At 39.7% G+C, this 21,934-nt stretch overlaps 3 protein-coding genes across 6 annotated transcripts in view; 2 read left to right on the forward strand and 1 right to left on the reverse strand.

Annotated features, from left to right (window-relative positions):
- Window positions 1-125: 125 nt before the first annotated feature.
- On the reverse strand, window positions 126-11,188 carry LOC144019147 (uncharacterized). The gene is made up of 6 exons (XM_077522004.1): window positions 10,927-11,188; window positions 10,691-10,822; window positions 9,150-9,937; window positions 5,821-5,950; window positions 3,345-3,623; window positions 126-2,937 (listed from the first exon to the last, which is right to left on the reverse strand). Exons 1-6 carry the CDS (start codon window positions 11,096-11,098, stop codon window positions 2,105-2,107), a joined length of 2,334 nt encoding a protein of 777 aa, XP_077378130.1. The 5' UTR covers window positions 11,099-11,188; the 3' UTR covers window positions 126-2,104.
- cenatac (centrosomal AT-AC splicing factor) lies at window positions 4,074-8,267 on the forward strand. Of its 2 annotated transcripts, none has more exons than XM_077522277.1 (11): window positions 4,074-4,380; window positions 4,855-5,021; window positions 5,177-5,275; window positions 5,534-5,600; window positions 5,834-5,896; window positions 6,200-6,267; window positions 6,354-6,459; window positions 6,530-6,560; window positions 7,256-7,360; window positions 7,525-7,657; window positions 7,734-8,267. In XM_077522277.1, exons 1-11 carry the CDS (start codon window positions 4,264-4,266, stop codon window positions 7,834-7,836), a joined length of 1,059 nt encoding a protein of 352 aa, XP_077378403.1. In that variant the 5' UTR covers window positions 4,074-4,263; the 3' UTR covers window positions 7,837-8,267. The 2 variants fall into 2 exon arrangements, with proteins under 2 accessions (XP_077378403.1, XP_077378404.1); XM_077522278.1 differs by having other exon boundaries at window positions 6,357-6,459.
- A 2,267-nt stretch (window positions 11,189-13,455) lies between the features above and the next one.
- The window catches only part of atosb (atos homolog b), a 31,671-nt gene continuing 23,192 nt past the window's right edge, over window positions 13,456-21,934 (forward strand). For 2 of the 3 annotated variants that reach the window (XM_077522267.1, XM_077522271.1), the window contains exon 1: window positions 13,456-13,793. The gene's annotated coding sequence lies outside the window, so the exon portion shown is untranslated. The remainder of the gene's footprint in view (window positions 13,794-21,934) is intronic. The other variant, XM_077522268.1, reaches the window with a different exon arrangement.

Here is a 21,934-nt window from a genome sequence, read left to right on the forward strand (position 1 = left end):
AGTTAACTGAATTATTTATCTTTATTACATATAAGTCAACACAATTTCATTCTGAATTACACATCAGATGCAGAAGCTGTGTGGTGACTTGCAACCTAATATCATAAAGGTAAAAAAAACAAAAAAAAATCACTGAGGTAGTTTATTTGAACAGACAATACATTTACAGATGCATGAACCAAAAGAATCATAAACTGTAGTTTCTTCACAAAATTAAATATTTTCACCATTCAACTATTTACAGAGATGTAGCTTATTTCAGCTGTTGAAAATGTGCTCAATGTCTTGTCTCAATGAGAATAAATAAATCCACCCATTCCATTTCTGACAGTGTTTGTCCTATAGAGTCACAGGGGAACTGTAGCTTATTTTAGTTAGACATGTTATTCATCATAAAAAAATAAAAATAATAATAATAATACAGCAAATTCAGGGGCAATTGTGTAATGTAACTTGGCTATATGATTACACTTCCCCGCACAGAACTCATTTAGGGGACAAAAAGTGTTAACTGTCTCACGCAAGCACAGTCCACAATGAGCGCAGGTCAGTTTCTGTCTCGCGTACAACGTGGCTCGATCATGAAATGCTTTTACTAGAAGCTCAAATTTGTTAACTCATTTGAAACAAAACAACACATGAATGTCATCAGTTCTTATTTACACAAATGATAATACGACACTGAAATGACTTCTGGTATGCTATTCCCCAAGTGATTATAAATTTATAACTGGCCTCCTGAGAGCAATCATAATGAAAACTTGTTTGACACCCCTGATTTTCAGTCGCCCATTAATCTCACATGCATGTTTTTGGAATGTAGAAGGAAGCTACAGTACCTGAAGAGAATAAAGAGGTAAAATGCAATCTCCACATAGGAAGGCCAGGGCTGAGATTTGAACCGAGAAGCATTACCCCCAGTTTTCTGGATTTGGTCATTGTGAGCCAGTCAGCATTTTGACGTCAATTTCAGTTGACTGCAGGTGGCAATGCAGGGCAAAATGGCAGCCCACTGCGATAGATAAAAGCGGGTAACTCTTTCTGCTACTGGTATGTAGACACAAATCTCTGAATTCTAGTCTGTAACTTGAGATTACTTTATATAAAACATATGGAGGTAAAGTTGGTGCAAAAGAAACTTGTACCTATAGAAAATAAAATTGTAGTTGTAGAGGTAAATTTGGTGGAAAAGTAACTTATAGAAAATAAATTTGTAGTTGTAGCAAAAGTAACTTGTTGTAAAAAATCTCCGCTAGAAGCCACAAGTGCACATGGGTTATAATAGTTTTGGGATTTTCCATTATAATTATTTTCTTATTGTTTTTTTTTTTTTAAATTCAGTAGTTTTAATGATTTTTTTTTTTCAAACAAGTGTGTTGGCTTTTATTAGTTTTCTTTCTTATTTTAGAAAATGCTTCAGTTTTAGTGTTAGTTTTATTTTTTATATATATTGAGTATTTGTTGAGAGCAAGATAAAAAAAAAAGAATATTGAATAATAAAGTAAACTACAACACTCAAACAACTGTTTGAACTTCCTTCGTCTGTAGCTACGGATGTACGGCAAACACATTTTTAAAATGATATGAAATTAACTGACAAAAAAAAATAAAGAATAGGTTCACCACAATTATAGTGAGTTTTAGTTTTCCAATTCTAAGATGTACTGCAGTTTGTTAATTTTTGCATTTACACTTTTATTTCGTTCATGAAATAGTTGGAGTTATTTTTGTTGGTTTGTGTTAAATATAAAACCTTTGGTACTTGTACAGGTTAGGGGTGGGCACTAGGGGAAACACAGGAACACTGACCAATCAAAAGAGCTCGTTTGAGGTGGATATAGCTTGTCGATGCTCAATCTCATTGGTTCATTGCATGTTATTTTTTTTGCTAAATGTATTTCATACAAGTTATTTTTGCTACAAGTCTCATTTGCTGAAACTGCAACATCTCTTCTACAACTCAAGTTAATTTTGCACCAAATTTACCTCTACAACGGCAAGTTAGTTTGGCTACAACTACAAATTTATTTTCTACAGGAACAAGTTACTTTTGCAACACAAATACAGTACAGTAACACACTAAATGTTCACATGAGTTAACACTTCAATTGGGCCATACAACGGCGTTCCTCTCCCCGGATGAGGCAACGTACAGCATGTTGCCTTCGTGGACCCTCACGATGTGGTTTCTCAGCACCGGCAGACTACTGAATCCCGCCCCGCACGTGGTGCACGAGTACGGCTTCTCCCCCGTGTGGACTCTCAGATGAACCCTGAGCGACGAGCTCTGGCAGAATCGCTTCCCGCAGGTTTTGCAGAAATACGGCTTCTCGCCCGTGTGACACCGCATGTGTATCTGCAACCCTTGCATGCGCCGGAAGGTCTTGCGACACCTGCTGCACGAGTACGGCTTCTCCGCAGAGTGGGTGATCATGTGCTGCGCCAGGTAACGCTTGAAGCCGAATCCCTTTCCGCAGACGTCGCAAACGAAAGGCTTGGCTTGCGCGTACACGTCCGAGTCGGTGTGGAAGACGCTGGTGTGGAAAGGCTGTTCAAAAAGTTGCGCCTGAGTGTTGATGGCTGACATAGCGTTCTCCAGGTTGTCTTCCTGGCCGTGATGTTCCGTCTTAATACTTAGAGCCGACGTAGAAGCCACATTGTCACTCACATAATCTTGGTTATGTTCTGGATAATAGTCACGGAAGGCGATTTGATTATCGCTGCTCGGTTCCGACGAGTCAAAGTCGCCGTTTTCCGCAGCATCGGTGGTGCCTTTGTCCGCTTCGCTTTCATTCTGGTCACAGTTCAAAACCAGCGGCCAGACTGCACAATTGGAGAAATGTTCCTCTTGTTTCACTTTAATGCGCGAAGGCTCTTGCTGCTCCTGCGCCAAAATGTTGATGCTCGCCTGGGTACACAATCCACCCTCTTGGGACTCTGATGAAACAGACCAATGTGTCGTTAGTAACAAGAATAATAATAACAATAAAAACATCCAACTCTGTATAATAGAACTTACATAATATATGAAAGTATTAAAATGACAATAGTGAGCTGACTCAAAAGCTCAATTTCATACAGCAGTGACTTAACCCGATATCATACACAAATTGAAATATTTCGACTGTGATCCCTAATGTAAGTTAAACAGTGGCAAAGTCATTATTACAGCAAATATGTGTATGATAAACACATATCTGCCATAAATGTAATAACAAATGAAGAATAGCAAGTGACTGAGCGTCTCTACTTGCGCCACATGACTGCCGAGCCTCACGCCTACAGTGTTTTGTTTTTTACAATTTAGGGCTTGGCAAATAATCTAAAAGAATTAATTTTTCAACCTGTCCTGTGCGAATGCGAATGTCCAGCGGGTTTGCAAACGACGTCAAGAAGCCTGCGCTGACGGTCCATCTCTTCCTCGTAGGCGACGATGGTTTTCTCAAAAACACCAAATATTTCTTCAGCGGCGGCAGTCAGTCGTTCGTTGACAAACGTCCTCAGGTGATGGAATTTGGACGTGGTCGATTGCATCACCGACATGGCAAACGAGACTGTTATTTTGCCCAAAGGATGAGGAATTGAGATTGTTAAGGTTTCGGCTTCGATTTGTTTAACTTCCGCTAGATGTCACACCGCTCGGTTCCGATGGTGCACGTGTGGCACTGCACTGGTAATTCCACTTTTTGTTTGATTTTAATATGTGCACTTACTCTAGTAAGATTAAGACTTTAATTTGGGAAAGAAATACTCCTATAGTTTGAATGATATACGATGCCCCCTTCTAAAATATACAATTTTCTCTAACTTAAACGACTGGCGTCACAAGAGTACTTCCGACGACCGACATGTGTGAAGCTGTTTACCTTCCGACCACGACAGGAAGAAAATGTCAATCTTGTTATTTTGTTATGTTATTATTCTCAAATTAATTAAACTTTATTTATGGAAAATATAAGTGCTTTAAAATTATACATTGTTAGTATTTTTAATGTGAATATATTAACCCAGGTAGTTATGGATCTAATCGTCTCATCATTGTCAACAAAAAAAATTTCCACATTATTGTTTCTAGGGGGGTTCCATAGCGAGACGGCATTTCCTTCTTTGGCATTTTACTACTGTACCTTGTCAAGACGTACCTTCTTTGACGGCTTGGTCCATTGCATTTTTCGTTGGCGAGACGAGTATAATTCAGTTGTTTGTTAGAAGCGTAAACTAAAATGTGATTACTATTTTGGTATTCACTTTTTATTCGACTAGATGGGTGCGTATTACTGCGCCATATGTAGGCAAACGGCTTTCAACGGGAAAGGACATATCTTTGGGAAACATCACCAAAGCAGACTTAGGGTCGTGTTAATGAAATTCATTGAAAAGGTGAGCAAATAACGAACATAACATTACATGAGCTTGGGAGTTCACAGTTCTGTATTTTTATCACCGTGTGTGCCTGTTATTTATTTCTTGATACGTGTTTTATAAACGATTATGTCTCTGACTTTGTTGTACCACCTCAGTATTTGATATTATCATCCACTGCAACATTATGCAAAGATAAAAGATTACACTTCGAGGATCCGTTTTGTAGAATCAATTTTTAGGGAGTTTAGAGTTACACTGAATAAAGGTGAAAAAAGGGAGCTAAAGTTCAAATTTTGGGGGATCTTGCTGTCCAGAGCAATGGGGAGTGTAAAAAATAGCACTGGAAAGGATAGGGAGAGATGACAGAGGATGATTTGCTGTGGCGATCCCCGATTGGGTTCTTCAAAAGGGAAAGAAGTAGAAGAAGACTTGTGTCAAAATAAAAAGTGTTATAAAGATGTTTGTGCAGCTGTTCCTCTTGTCTTCCAGGTGAAAGAAGCTCGAAAAACACTTAAAAAACCAGAAGTGGAAAAGTTCGATTGCACTCAGCACAAAAAAACCTTCTGGTGTTATTGCTGTGGTCGGGAAGTGGAACAAAATGTTTCTGATGGCAACATGACCGTGTTACATGGAGGGTTGTTGGAGCACATGGCCACGTGAGTAACATCTTTTCCCAAAGGTTCAAATATATACTTTCATCAAAAATTGTTATAGGATAACTAGTTCTACTAATATTTTCAACTGCAAGCATCAGCAGCTAATAATGTGTAGTACTACTGTTGGCTGACCTTTCAAATGGATCCGATTTCAGCCCAGAACACAGAAAGAATACCCACAGGTTCTGGTGGGACAACAAGGCAGATCCAAAGTTGAAAGACAAAGTCATCATCACACGGGAAGAGACTGAACGGTGAGCCTGGCGAACTTCATGGAAATATGAAGAGATGTGTTTGCAAAAATCAACAGTTTGGCTGTGAAGCTGTTACCTTGGAACAGCTTTTTTTATGGAGGTTGCATGTGTTTGTGTGGGTTTTCTCCTGGGTGTGCTCCCACATTGTAAAAAAACATTCACTTCATTGAAGTCAAAATTGTCCATAAATATGAAAGTGAGTGTGAGTGGTTGTTTGCCAAAATTATTATGTGAAATGTGTTTTTCCCCCTCCTGTAGGTTCAAAGCTGAGGTGGCCAAAGTGTTGGAAACATTTGTGGAGGAGGAGGATGAGTTCATAAAACAGGTAATACTAACCTCTAAGGTTGAAACATTTTCAAACTGTCACTATCGCATCACCTTTTATTGTGGCAAAATGGCCGCCCCATGAGATGGTTAAAAACGGGAGGGATTTTACTGCTTAATTCATATTCCACAAACACAAAATGTAACAAAATTCTATTGAGTGATGCAGTATTGTGTCAATTACAATGTCCAGATTTGAGATTTGCTCTTCTGTTTGTCGCCTTTTGTCTTCAGCAAGCCGAGTTGATCCGGGCCCAGGAGAAACGGCGCCAAGAGCTCATTGAGTCTCTTCTCGAGGTTTGTTTCCAAGGATGCAGTGGCGGTATCCATAACTGTGGTCTTGACTGTTAACTGTCATCATTTTCAGATGCATAGCAGAGAAGTAGGAGGATAGATTGCAGCTACAAAAACCTTATGTGGAATGTTGTGCTGTAGAACAATAGCGTTTCTGTGCGTGGTTTTAAAGTCAAAATGATCGTAGGGCAAAATACTTGCCAAATAGGAGAACAATAGTTTGATACTTTTGTTGGCAAAGAGGGGTGATTTAGCAGTGAGACTTCCTCTGTGAACCACTGTTGGCTTTTCCTGAATCAAAATCAGCATGAAGCAGAGCAAGAGTCGACCAACGGACCAAACGGAAGAGAAACGGCAGCAGAGGTTGACGTCAGGTAACATCGTATCCACAAATGCATTCAAGTGTTTCTTTTTTTTTTTATGTGGTTTGTGCTCATCTTCTTAATTGGGGGGTGGGAAGCAGCTTTCAAGGGACATCATGGGGAGCCCACCAGCAGACGGGAAGCAGCCTTGTCGACTCGATGGTCGACGTGCAGCAGCAGGGCTTGACTTTCATTGGTTATCAGGTAGATGAAATGTCTCTAAGCTTGTCAACCAGCAACACGGCGTTCACTGGTGTTGTTTTCTCTGTTGTAGGATTCATCAAACAGTGGAAACGTACACACAGGTACAGTAAGAACAGCTTCAGTACGAAAAATTGAAGACAAATTTTCAAGATATGAGCCCTTGGGGGGGGCGTTTTTTTGTGTGTTTTTTTTTCTCTCCTTGTGACCAATGACTTGAAATCGTAGGGATTTAAAAAAAAAAATTGAGCAATTAAGATGAAAGCTGGGTTCACTAACTACCATTCTCAATTGAAGTTTACTTTCAAATTAAACAATATATATATATATATATATATGTGTGTATTTAACTTTGCCTTCGGAAAATCTACTTAGCTTAATGCTAACTAACAATGCAAAATGCCATTAATATGCTCAGGTTTTGCAATAATAGTCGATTTTAGAAGCAACGGAGCAGCACATGCAGACAGATAATTAAATTTTGATGTACCGCTGTTCAAATATTTGCATTCCATTTTGTTATTGCTTTGTGCAATATTAGTGAGTGCTTGTTTTCTTGATTAGATATTTTCTGGGGAGGGAATGTTGGGACGGGATTAATGGCATTTCAATTCATTTCAATAGGGACAGATATGCTGCTACATTTAAAGGCACAACACACAAATACTGTGCTATTTTTGTCACAAAAAATGAAATAAAAGTTGGGTGTTTAGATAGCTAAACTGTTGCATTTGATGTCGTGATTTTTTTCTATAACCCTCACAAATTGATGATATTTGTTGCTCTTTGTGCATTTCAGGTGCTCTCCCTCCTTGGCTCCACGGTGATGATCCTCGAGAGGGGACTTCTATGAGCGCGGCCCCTCCCGAGATTGGCCCATCAGCCCAGGAGTTCCTCAGACAGAGTAGAATATTTGATTTATTTATTTTACTTATTGGGGGGAGAAAAATAAAGTATTTATTTATGACTCATTTATTTATTTAGCTCACAGGAAGGACATCCACAAAAATGTTTGCATGTATACACTAATGGAAATTCTCATCTGAAATGTGTTTATTTTTTTGTCAGAGGAGCAAGAGAAGCTAAGGAAGCTCCCTCCTAACAGAGTGGGGGCCAACTTTGACCACAGTTCTCACACAGACGCCAACTGGCTGCCTTCTTTTGGTCGCGTGTGGAACAGCGGAAGACGGTGGCAGTCCAGGTGAGATTTCAGATTTCAACTCCATTATATCCTGTGATGTCTGAGGTGGACTTTTTTTTTTTTTTTTTTTGAACAGGCATCAGTTCAGACAGGAGGAAGGCCATAAGAACAAAGCTAAGAGGAAGATGAAGCAAAGTGCTGGTGGGTCCAAGAAAGCAAAGACAGCAGCAGTTGACTAATACCACCAACATTTCAAAAACTTAGAGACAAATGAAGGAGATGGTTGCTTTGTAGTGAACATTTGTGACAGAAACACTCTTAGGCTATAAAAAAAAAAAGAGAGAGAGAAATCGTTGAGTTTTTTTTACTGAGAGATTTAATTTGGGATATTATTGAGGTAACTATTATTTCTTTGTTCTGCAATGTGGGAAAGACAAATTTCAACAAAATAAAACTTTCAAAGCAGTTAAGTAAATTTCCCAACTTCAAACATCTGTTGTTGCCTTAACATTTTTTTTTAAATTATAAATATTTTTTTAATTTTAAGTTGAATTTAGTGCATGTTGTTCATAACCTCTAAACCTCGCATAATTGGGCGACTTTTCAGGCCACCCAAAGTTCACGGATGCTTGTTCCACTGGCCAGTAAAAAATAAATACTATAAACTGAACACTTTCTTGCTTTCTAATATTTTGAGTTATTCATAATTTTACAGCAGTGTGCATGTTCTACATGTCAGGTTAAATCATTCCAAAGGCCAGAAAATGTCAAAAATACAGTTAATGTTATACTGCAAAACAAAAAGTTAACTATGCAGATGTAATTATCATCATGCTACAACTACAAGGCAAGATGGCGCTCCAAACTGAAGGTATTTGGTTATTTTGTTTCCTCTTTCAAATAATGGCACCAATAGTTGTAACCCATTTTAATTGACCAGTGTTGTTGACAGTCGTGGAAACTAACACAGCAGTATTTTTACTTGAATATTTGCATTTTTAACCTTTTTAGTGCATTTAACTAAATCTGTGCTTTCTATTGCGTATTTTTGTCAAAATACTACAACATCTGGATGATGACATATGTACACCTCATCAGTCTGATTGGCTGTTTTTCCTTGCAGCAGTGGTTTCTTGCCAATCAAATTCGAGACGCATGATTGCGTCTGACGACTGATGGTGTTTTTCGCTAATCATGTACTAATCTCAAGGCATAATGACATTTTTAACTAATATAACCAAAAGTAAGTGTGCGTATTTTGGGCCACCTGGTTTCTTATGCTAGCTTGTTGTTTGCTACAAATAATCGGGGCGTAACAAAAACCAATTTGAATTGGAAAACTGGTTTTGGTGAGTGCATCGAATCAAACTGAATTGGTCAACTTCAAAACATATCGACCATCCTTGAATCTTTTTGCACCCCATGTATCAAGATACGTATGGGATCGTCTTTTATTGGATGGATGCACACCCCTGATAACTATGAAAACTTAAATTCCTTTCAAGTGAGTAGACTAACAAATTGTGCAGGGGATCAAATTTTAGTCTCAAGCGTCCTCAAGAGAACTCTCCGCCGCGTGCACCCTCCTCCTGTGGATGCCCAAGTTGCTGTTGGCGCGGAACCTTCTCCCGCAGATGTCGCACACGTACGGCTTCTCTCCCGTGTGCACCATCACGTGCCTCTTCAGCACCGACAGGTCGCCGAAACTTCTGCCGCACGTGTTGCAGAGGAACGGCTTCTCCCCGGTGTGGACCATGACGTGCCTCTTGAGGATGGACAGCTGCGTGAACCGTTTCCCGCACGTGTTGCAAGGGTACGGCTTCTCGCCCGTGTGAGTTCTGGCGTGCGTGATGACTTCGTGCGTGTTCCGGAATTGCTTCCCGCACGTTTTGCAGGCGTACGGTTTCTCATCCGTGTGGATCATTAAGTGTCTTTTCAGGTTGGATGTCTGGTTAAATCCCTTACCGCACGTCTTGCAAGAGTAGGGCTTCACTCCCGTGTGGGTCATCATGTGTCTTTTCAGTTTGCACCGGAAACCAAACGCTTTCCCGCAAAATTCGCATCTGAAAGACTTTCTGTTCGTCTCACTGCGTACGTTCGCATCCTCCGACGGACTTCCACCGGGACTCGAGTACAGGACGGGATCCCCTCTCTTGTGACGGTCGTTAACGACGGGAATGGTTAAGAAAGGAGTTGGTTCTTCTCCCTCGTGACTGGTGCCGGGTTCCTCTTTAATCTGCGGAAGCTCTGGCTCCTCTTGGTCCAAAAAGGAATTTTGCTCCTGCCAACACGGTTGCTGGTCACGAAGAAGCTGTGGTTCCTCAACGACGTGTTGTATGTCTGAAGACCATACAAAGACCAAGAGGAAAGGTTATTAGTGTATAGTGAACATAAATCTTGAGTAAAGGGACGTTATATGTACACGGGTCATTATTACGTCCAAAATTATTTATATATCAAAGGGTTTACTTTATGGAACAATTTGTAGATGGCCATTGCAGATGCACATGAACTACGGTATTTTGTGTTTATTGTGTTTGCATGGATGAGATAATAAACGTGTAATAACCTATACATTTATATCATGGATATAATATGAATATTATTTATATTTCTATATCTATATCACAATGCATTATTTGGTGTCATCTAAACTTAAAGTGGTAGGCGTTTAAAAAAAGAGGGGGATATACTTCTTACTCCTTTTTCAAGCGTGAATGTTTTGTTGATAGTTCTTTTTCCTTGGTTTTTCTTTTTCATTTTATACATGTTCAATGTAAAACATACATTCATTCATTCATAGTGTTGGAAAGGGGGCGGAAGATTATCAGTTAACTGGGAGCTCCGAGGAACTGAGGATAACGTGATGAAAGACAAAAATATAAACTTTCACATATTGTTTTGTCAAAAGCAAACATTCTATATTTGTTGTTTTAGTAGGTTATTTTTTAACTTCTTTACCAAACTATTAAATGACTTGCATTCTTATGTTTTTTAATGCCTTTAAATGTTGTTTTTTATTATGTGAAGCACATGGAAGTTACCATGTGTATGAAATACACTATAAAGTCTTGCCTTACTTATTTTACACACCTAAATGTAATTCATGCCTGGAGACCCCATCCAGAAGAGGTTCTGGTTCATCTTGGTCTACACATGAGTCGTCCTCTTGCTTATAAAGCAGCTGCTCAGTGCAAATCTGCTCACTGTCCTCATGTTGGACCTCTGAAAGAGCAGATAACAGTGGAGATTAAAACGAGTCAATAAAGTCTGCTCCTTGTGATGGAAACATGGTACCTTGCAGACAGTGAATGAATGATTTTACTCACCTATCCTGTGTAACTTTATTTGAGGGCTGCTGAGGGTGTCCACCATTCGACGCTGACGCTGAAGCTCCTCCTGATACTCGACGATGGTTCTTTCGAACACGCCAAATATTTCCTCAGCCGCAGCAGTGAGTCGCTCGTTTACAAAGTGCCTTAAATACTGAACAGACGCCATCGTTGCCTTTATAAGTTAAAGGAACGCCGGGACCTGACAGAGTTGCTCATGTACGTATCTGTTTATTTCCGCTGGGTGTCACACCGAAGTACTTCCGGTGGCGCGGGGCTATGGTTCCCCGGTTTGCGACAAAAATGTTGCGTTTAAAAAAAATAAAAATACATGTGTGTATATATTTAAGTATTTATTTTCTGAGTCATTCCAGGAATTTGGGGCACTATTATTTATTTATTTATTTATTTATTCTCGAAAAAGGAACCAATGTATGTTTTTTTTAAATTGTTTTATGAAATATAAGTAACACAAATATCTGTTTTAATGGTTTTTTGTTTTGTTTTTTCAAGTTTTACAAGGATTTAAGCAACCTTATTTTATTGGTGGTAATTGTCATGATACATTAGATTGATTTGATTGAAAAAAAAAACTGCTTGTTTATGAAGCTTATTTAGCTTGTAGCAAACGTGTGTGACATCAGGCATGCTGAGATCACGTCTTTGATCAACTGCGGAAAGGAGACTGATTCTCTCCTCTTTCATCTAAAAACTGTTTCAAACATCAAAGCGTATGTAGAGATGGAAGAATGTTGATTTGTTGTGATTGTATTGTGTTGGTGGTAATGTTTTATGTTATATCATTTGTTTTGTGTGTGTGTGTGTGTGTGTGTGTGTGTGTGTGTGTGTGTGTGTGTGTGTGTGTGTGTGTGTGTGTGTGTGTGTGTGTGTGTGTGTGTGTGTGTGTGTGTGTGTGTGTGTGTGTGTGTTCTGTAAAGCGCTTTGTGATAGTTCAGGCTGTTTGAAAGCGCTATATAAATAAACTTGAGTTGAGTTGAGTTGAGTTGAGTTGAGAAAGGGACATTTTAGGAAATGCTCAAGAGCCATGTGGTTAATTTAAATATGAGATATGAACATTGCAGAATCACGTTTACTATAGCAGGTTACATTGTGTCTCAGGGCAACTATATTTTAAAGTGTTTCTGTATTTTGTCCATCAGGCAAGATGAAGATGGAGAAAATGTCCTCAAATTCTAGAATGAACCTTACTGTTATGTTACCATAACAGCAGATGGCGCCATACACAGCACTTCCAAAGTTAACGTGAAAATGTATTGTCAAAAAGAAAAAAAGGAGGGTACTGTATATTTATCAGGTTCTGCTCTTTGTGCAACTGCAATCTAAAAGATACAAGTCTGCACTTTTTTTCAGACATTTTGCACGTCTAAAAAAATGAAACTTAAAGAAACGGAACAGTCTTTCACTACTTTTCAGTTTTTCGCACTGTAATTTGTTGAGGAAAAATGCAAGTACAATAGTGGTTTATGTTTGTATTGTTATTTGACATTTTGTAAAGCCATATAATATTCTTTTCATAGAATATACATTTTCTTTAATTGTAATTTTCCATGCCACACGGTTATAAAATATCATTGCCTATTATAATGTGCGTGATTCTAGGAAATGATGTGCTATGCCTGTTATACTTCATCAACAACAACGACAACAACACTTTTTTAAAGTTTCATTTTTTTATGTTTCACGTCCTGGCCTTCTGAGAAACAGAGAAATATATGACATCCACATACAAAATTTCATAATCATTTAAACAGATCATGAAAGGCACAATGCATATAATTACTCATGCAATTGGGCCTCTGTGGTGGCTCTATCATTTTGTAGGTCATTAATTTGAGGTCCTGGAAATAGCGGAGGTCACTCGTGTATCATTATATCTGCATCTAGACCACAGTAAGAACAAATACGGTTGAATATTAATAAAGCATTCTAGATTGCACTCGTAAGCGGTTATCGCTACAAGTCCATTCCACAGTGCACCGTTATCAGCTTGGTTGGGTGCAGAGCACAGCTGCAAATGGGGATATAACGTCTATTTTTAGCTCAGTGACAACATGGCTATTCGGTCCAAAATGAGAAAAAGGAAGAACGTCACCACGTTCTTGCGACGGAGGATTTAACGATTGACGTAAGTGTGGCCGCATCTCAAAACCAAACCTGTGGTGTGACGTTACACGTTTTACAAAAACGCGGATGGCTCTTCTGTTTCTGTCACATATTTGTTGTTGCTCTCTTGGATTTTATTGACCACAGCTCCGAAGTAAAGACTTGGGGCTGGGAGGCTAGAACAAACGCACGTGTACTGGGCGTTTCTTTAGTGAATCTGACGTCCAATCACAGACCAGTATTTTTGAATAAATCTGCATATTTTAAAACGGGCGTACTCCCGAGAGCTGATTGGCTACGGTGACTAAGACCAGCCAATCGAGTAAATGACAAGCGCTCAGCTGGCAGTGAAGCCCCGCCTTTTATGTATTAAGTAGTAAACCCCGGAAACGTCGTCGTTTAAAGGCACAGGGGAGAAATCACTGGCGAAAGGTTGGAACAACGAAAACAGCTGCGAGCACTCAAAAAAGACAGACAGCACAAGAGACGACGGGTAATGTGCTACGAAAGAGTCGGAGGACGACACTAACACCCTCCCGAGAAAGCGATAAAACGCGTATTTAGGGTATTTGACTGTAATTTTGTAGCTTTGAACTCGATTTAGGCCCTGTACGGTTCTCGAACCTACCTGGAATCCGTCAATGCCAGCAACACGACAAAAAGCTACCTAAAGGGCCAAACGACACGCCAGTGGAGGTCAGCAGGATTGGATTTTCCTTTCAGAGTGGTTATTTTATCCGGTAAGTACCCTTCATCATCGTTTTTCACCAGCTGCTGCCTCATCTTTTTGTGTGTGCCAACTTGAAATATAACATTGTATGGTGGAAACAGGCTGACGCTCTTTGATTGTCTTTGCACTCTTGACACGCTGGTCATCAGTTTGCCATGTATTTGATCGATTAATTCATACCATGAGTATAAGAATGCCTGGAATCCAGCCTGAACCAGTTGATGGCCCTGACAGCAGCTTGCTGGGCGGAGGGGGCGTTCCCCTGCTTTGTCTGCCTCACTGTGCCTTTTATATGTGTAGTCTGCAGTGGATTGGGATAAAAGTGGTTGTAATCTCAGTGTATTCAATATTTTCTTCCATTCCATCCAATTGTGTATATATGTATTCTACATGATAGAGCACAGGCACCCACTATTTTATACATTTTCTTTGCTAAGACAGATGGATGAAGCAATTATCCCTGGTATATACCTCAGCGGGTAGAGTGGTGGTGATGACTGTGAGGGGGGGATATTGCACATGGGGATTACATGCAGTGCTCGGATGCATTGGTGCAATAGAGAACAGTGAGTCCTGGCAGTGATATAATGCTCACATGCTCTGCAGGGTCATCCCTTGTCCTGACAAGCAGGGCATGATGGCATTGACGTATACTTTAGCTCACCAGTCTGTATCAGCCATACACATGCACACACTGCTACACCACATGCACGAAGAGGGTGGATTTCATCTCGCGTCTACAAGTCGACATCTTTTCCACCCTTCTTTAAAGACCCTCTCCCCACCTTTCCGTCTGGGAGAAACCAGTGGGCTTTGTCCTCAGCTGAGTGTGACATCATGTGCGTCTTAGCCATCAGCTTGAAGGCGAGGTGAATATTAATGAGTCGGGTTAGGAGGGTCTGGCCCGTGCACAGTTCCCTTTCCAAAAATGTATTTATTGTAATACACGGGACAACAGAGAGTAAGTAATCTTGTGAAAGGAAGCTAATACAAAGAAAAGTCCATGGATGCATCCATTTTGTCTACAATTTGTCTTCATTAGGCTTGTAGGTGAGCTGGAGCCAAACCCAACTGACTTTGAGTAAACGACGGGCCACACCCCGGACTGAGAACAACCATGCACACTCACATTCACACCTACGGACAATTTAGAATCTTCAAGAAGCCTAACGGGCATTTTGTGGCAGGAGATGCAGGAGTACATGGAGAAAACCCAGGCAAGCACATTGAGTATATGAAACGTGAAGATTTGAACTCTGAACTTAAGAGCTGTGAGGCAGAAGTGCTAACCACTAGATGCTAACAAAATAATAAGAGTCTTATTTTAAAATACAATGGAACTTTAAAGGCCGCTATCTAATCCAGGATTCAGATTTGTTTTACCACAGGAAATATTTATGACAATAAATTACAAATTTGCATGATCGGGAGTACAAGGCGGTCTCTAAGTGTCCACGTCACATCCGCTCTAGCAGTTTACCTGCATCAACGTATTTAGCACACACCAATCTCATGCAAGGGCCCCAGCTAGTCCCCGCCCTGATTTAAAGAGAATGAGGGGAGCTGTTTCGATTGGCTGGGAGTCGGCTGCCTTCCATCCCACGCCCTAGTCTAGCTGCGCTTGTCAAGCAAAAATACCAAAACAAAGAAAACTCCACCCATGCTTACAGTTAGACTGAGCTATGCGCTAGATTTGCACTGGGCACGAAAATAGGGCCTTCCATCTTTGGTCACATTTACACCATGACAAATGAATTGAGATGTTGCAAAATTTGCTAAAGTCTCATGTGGTGGCACACATGACTTGGCCTACCAAAAGCTATGTGCTATTGTTTGAGGCAAAATCTTCCAAAAATAGTTGCTTTGGGTGGTGGCATTTAGTGTTTCTCAACCTTTTATTGAGCCAAGTCACATGCTTCACATAGGAAAACATCTCACGGGACACCACATCACAAAGAAATGATAAAACGGTTATGTATCTTTTGTCATTTTGCGGAATATGCTAGCATTTGTTTTGTCTGTTGCTACACATTGTTCAGGTTAGCTCTATGAACAAAAACTTTTCTTTTTTTTTTTAATTAGAAAATTATTTATATATATATATATATATATATATATATATATATATATATATATATATATATATATATATATATATATATATATATATATATATATATATATATATATATATATATATATAATGTATTTATTTGGGGGGGGGGGGGGGGGGTAATTGACATTGGTTGAGAATAACTGCACTAGTAGATAGATAGCAAGTCTGGCTCCCAGTTCTTCGATTCTGGGTTCAAATCTCAGTGACCTTTCCCCCAACATTCCAAAAACATGCATGGTGGGTCAATTGAAGACTCTTCAATTGAATCTAAATATGAGTTGAATGGTTGGTTGTCTGAATGTGCCTCCCTCTTCTCGCCCGAAGTCAGCTGGGATAGACTTCAGTTTACCTGCGACCCGAATGTGGAGAAGCGCTTTAGAAAATGGCTTCATAGATGGATGTGTTTCATCTATTTCCGAACTGCTCAACTTTTTGGGTTGGTCGCAGCAGGCATGCTTTCCCTGTGTCTTTGTGCTCTGCTGACATGGAGAAAGCAGAGTGGTAAAGACGAGCTGCCGGAGGTTACGCGTACACACACGATGTGGAGCCATCAGGATCTTGTTAGCCTGTTTTTGCGTTACCGTACATTATGAGCAATGTGAAGCTGATTCTGGCGCTCGATGAAGAATAGAAAACATCTTGCACGCTGCGGCACATTTATCCACGTGAAGGTCAGATGCAGTCTGAATTGAGGGCCACCATTCATCCACTGTACAGAACGTACTCCCAGCATTGAATGTAATGTACAACTGGCATTCGTAACTTTTTGTGAAACTCTATTAAAATGCTGCGAGCTGATGAGGGTTTGTTGTCAGCACTCCAGTGTGTCGCCGCAGGATTTGATGTCGGAGATTACGCATGATTATGCGGGTTAGATCCAGTACTCAACACTGCTATGGGGCTTTATTGATCCCCTCAGTATGTGGGTGAAAGAGAGTGACGTGTGCGCACTGTACTTTCGCTGTAATTAGAGATTTAATACCTTCAACAATAAAGAGATATTGATCTGTAAGGGGTCATTGTAACATTTAGATAAGGCAACGTCTAGCCGATGACTTTTTCGTCTATCAGTCAATATAAACAGTCTTTCTTAATCAATGAATTCCTAATGATTTCTCTCTAATGCCATTTTGCCACTACTGTTCTTGGCTTGATTCTTGAGTCGACTTCCCACTTTAAGTCAAGTCAAGTCATCTTTAAAATAATACTACGATGAAACCAACCAACGTTAACGTAATATGTTTCATTTATTATACTCAGGCGGAAATTTTGGGCAGCTAAAACAGACAGCTGCAGTAGATTGGAGTGAAATGCTGACACTTTCTGCATGTGCAGTTAGGTCCATGAATATTGAGACAAATATTGGAACGGTTGCGCAGTCGTTCCAAGACCAGGTGGGCATGTATGGCTGCCAATGGAATTGGTTCCTTTGTATTTAGTGAAGTTGCGACTGCTGATAAAAGCAGCAGGATGAATTCTGAAGTGCTGTTTGGGTTATGCTCATATTGAGCCAAATGCTTCAGAATTTATTGGATGGTGCTTCACAGCGCAGATGGACAATGACCTGAATTATTCGGTGTTATGCGGTGAAAGCAACCAGAGGTTTTTTTTTGTTTTTGTTTTTTTTAAGTCAAGTGATCTGATTTGCAATCCATCCATCCATCCATCCATCCATACATCCATCCAATCCATCCATTTTCTTAACTGCTTACTCCTCACAAGGATCACAGGGGTGCTGGAGCCTATCCCAGCTGGCTTCGGGGAGCAGGCGGGGTACATCTTGAACTGGTTGCCAGCCAATTGCAGGGCACTGATTTGCAACCACATAGTGAAAAAAAAATGAAAGTTTCATTCATAATTGTTCATTTGTCCTTTACTACCGCACATTGTTTCATTTCAATTCAAATGTGGTGGTGTTTATTGCATCTCTGTCCCAATATTTCTGAACCTGACCATATTTATTTTGGGCATTTCGAGCTCTGTATCCTTTAAATGACATGGTAATTAAAAATATGCTCATCCGGTGAGCGACCGGTGTCAGCCATATGGTATTGGCTCAGCATCCTTGGAACCCTGACGGACCAGGTAGGCTACTAGAAATAGAATGGAATGGTCAAAGAAAAATGGGTCGAGCTGAGTTTTCAATTTGGATGTATGATACTGTATGTCAGTACTTATTGTCCGCCTTGAATAAACCAATACTGTATTTATTTACCAGCCTGACATACCTTACTGTATCTGCGCTGTTGCCGATTCATTACTATTTTCAGTCAATCCTATTCCTTAGCAATGATGGTCCATTAGTTAGAACCAGCCATCCTTACTTCTAATCAGTGTTCCTGATGCTTATTAACATAGCAGTATTTCATATTGAGTCACAGGGTAAAAAAAAATAGATGCATAGATTACAGATTAACAATGGCCATTCAATCTCCCCAAATGGCTTTTGTCCTCCAATGTCACCGAATGTGTGGGAGATGAAAATCTATGCATTATATAGGTCACCGTGGAGCTTCGACCTGTTCACTCTCTAGCCCTGTCCCGCTCATCCTGGGCGTCCTCCCTGTGTCCATTTCCCCGTACCACTGTACCTATTATTCACAATATTCTTATTCGTAGTCCTGCATCTTGACTGGATGTACTTTCACAGAACACCTATTGAGATCCAGCATGTACATTATGTTTATTTCAACTACTCTTAGCATTAACAACATGAAATGCTATAGAACAAATAGTTACCTTACGCCATGTTCTTTAGACCAAGATGAGATTTAACAAGGCCTCTGATGATGCACTTCATTTTTGGGACAGTTCTACCCAGAAATTAAACAATTCCACACAAGGGATAGAATTATTAATCAATTAAGTAATCGATTAATTGGTTATTTTTATGGTTATCCTTTTAGTGCAAGGCATTACCAAACCTCATGTCCTACAAAAGAGTTTTAAAGCTGCGATGGTGTATGTGTTTGTTTTCCACACTTAAAGCCAAGGCATGGCATGCACACAGTAAAAAAAAAAAAAGAGAGAAAAAAGAAAAGCACAAGCCTTCAAGCTCTGTTTCTCTTAAGGGAATATCGCAGGCCTTTATTTGTATGCTTGTCTTTTGCGGTGCATTAGTGTATTTTTGTACAAATGTTTGTGCTCTATTTGTGTCCTTTGCCGGTCTGTCAGCATTAGGATTCAGAAAGCAACTCAGCTGCTAGATTGCTGTCTGAACTGCTGCTATGTATCAGTTCTTGGCAAGTACCTTTGCATTTTTGGAATAATACAACAACCAAGGGACAGCTGCGCTTGTTGATGAAATATTTTCACAGGACAATTATGGATTGTATTTGTTATATATCATATACAACTTGGGGGTGGGGGGGGGGTTGCATTTACTGGTCCATCACGTAGATAGGATTTTACCAAGCACATTTGTATATGTGTTTGGACATATTTATAGCTGTTGAACCAGGATAGCAATAGTATTTAGTAGGGGTGTGAATTGCCTAGTACCTGACGATTCGATTCGTATCACGATTCACAGGTCACGATTCGATTCGATACCGATTAATCCCGATACGAATTTATAAGTCGATTGTTGCGATTTTTTTTCATTCAAATTTAGAAAATACTAATCAGTAAGCTTGTAGAGTGTAAGATTTATATGAAAATGTATTATTTATTTATCTGAAATTTCAGTCTTATAGAGGTTGTAATTTGTTTCATGTTTGAACAGCATTGAAATAAAATATTAAGGCTTAATGTTCCGTTCATATAACATTCTTCCATGCTTAAGGTGTGAATCCTAAAAAAAAAAAAAAAAAAAAAAAAATCGATTTTGCCTATTATTGAATCGATTCGAGAATCGCGCGATGTAGTATCGCGATATATCGCCGAATCGATTTTTTTTTAACACCCCTAGTATTTAGCATTATTTATTTATTTTTATTTTTTGCAAAACTCCCGGCCACCTGAATGACTGGCGATGTTGCATTTCTGTTTCGTTAGTACCAGAGGAAATTGATAATCATTTGAGGCGGGTCTTTGCCAAATTGTTTGAACAAAATTGGACGCATACATTTTTCCTAATCATCTTCGCCAAGACAAGAATTAAGATTTTAGTTGGTTCTCTGAGTTCATCCTTTAAGTGCTAACTAAGTATTTTCTCACGTCATATGATGGCGTACAGTATTAGTCACACGACCAGGTGTGCTCGCTTGTGTGCTCGCTCTTGTCCACAGTTCGTTTATGTAGCTCGAAAGTTCTGCCTTCAGGCAGAAAACAAAGCTACGACTCCAGCAACATTAAATCTCGTAACTGCTGCTTAAGGACTGGGTTTGTTTTTGTGCGTTGCACTGATCTCAGGATTAACCCTTGCACGCCCTCTCCCTGCACTTCATCCTCAACCCCCTCCTAGCTCCACCCATGTGCCTATCTATGGGTTTCCCCATTCTGTGTTAGCATTAATTCGCGGAGGCTATGTAGACAATGTGTAATTCACTTTGTTTCACATTTGTTTTGATAGTAAATTCCAGCTGAGAGTGATAACGGCTTGAACGTTTTTTTTCGTTTTGTTTTGTTTTTAAAGAATATTTACTAATGTTATCTGCCGAACTGCTGCTTGTTATGAAACGAGTCAAATCACCTGCCATAATACTCCTATCTCAAGTTTGCGCTAGCAAGTCAAAACACAAAACTGGCCAATCAACAGCTCCTATCTGTTAAGACTCTTAAATTAGGTTACTCATATCCCAAGCCGCCACTCTAGTTGCTTTATTCTCCATCTCTATACTGAGTCATTCAACACAACTGACATAATATAACAGTCTTCTTGGTTAACGTGACTCATTTCCCTGTGACCAGTCTGCACCGCTCAGGAAAGATCATTTGGGAAGATTAAATTGAGATGTTGTCCAAAAGGGGATTGAGGAATGGCAAACACACCGTGAGACACAAGAGCCAGCTAGCCACAAACGCGAAACAGTAGAATTAAGGGCCCAGAAAACGTGAGGGTGAAGAGGTGGAGAGAGGCGGCTTTATTTTCTGTCCTTCATGAATAGGGAGCATATTTCTGCGGAACATTCCATCCTCTGAGCTGGGCCTGTCACCAAAGATTCAGGGTGCCACACTCCTCCCCATTGCTGCGTTTCCTCCCTTGAGTGTCTCACTAAGTTTCTACCCCTGCATATCAGTCATGTGGTTTTGATTTTCTTCTCCACTGAAGTTTTTTTTTTCTTTATGCCTTTATATTTCTTCTGTAATGTGAGCAAGTATTTGAACGATTTGTCTCCTGTGAGTGGAAGAATTTAATAGAGTAGATCCTCTAAGGCCGAACACAATCCGATCCAAGAAATAATGGAATTTAATTTTGTTACAGGGGCAAACTGTGGGCATCAATTATTGCTGTAGACGATGGTTAACTAAATGACCCTGTCAAGTGAAATCAGATGTTTCTAAATACGATACATGTTTGAAGATGTGCAAAGACAGAACTTTGTCATTAGAGCTGTGCGATACTTGAGATTTTGGTATCAGTCGATATCAAGTAAATACTGGTGTCTGTATCGCCAATACCGATACCAAGTAGCCTACTTTTTAGGTTCATAAATGTAATTCAAAATCATTTGTCATATAATTTTTTTTTTCTTTTTCTGGAAAATTCAACTTTTTTATTTTTTTTTGGGGGGGGGGGTCTTAAGCATGCCATAATTTAATATCCTCAACTCAACTGAAGTTTATTTATATAGCGCTTTCAAACAGCCTGAACTGTCACAAAGCGCTTTACAGAAAGACAAAAAACAAACAACATAAAACATTAACACATTACAATACAGTCACAACAAATAAACATTCTTCCATCCCTACATACTCTTTGATATTTGATGTTTGAAGCAGTTTTTATATGAAAGAGGACAGAATAAAATGACTCTTAGCGTAAAATGTCATTCACTGTTAGAAATTGTTACCACCAGTGCCGCCTACTTGTGTCACTGGCGCATGCGCATGCACTGCAAAGGAATTGCATGAGGGACCCTTGAGAAACCAAA

This window comes from Festucalex cinctus, chromosome 5 (assembly GCF_051991245.1).
Source record: "Festucalex cinctus isolate MCC-2025b chromosome 5, RoL_Fcin_1.0, whole genome shotgun sequence".
Classification (NCBI taxonomy): Eukaryota; Metazoa; Chordata; class Actinopteri; order Syngnathiformes; family Syngnathidae; genus Festucalex; species Festucalex cinctus.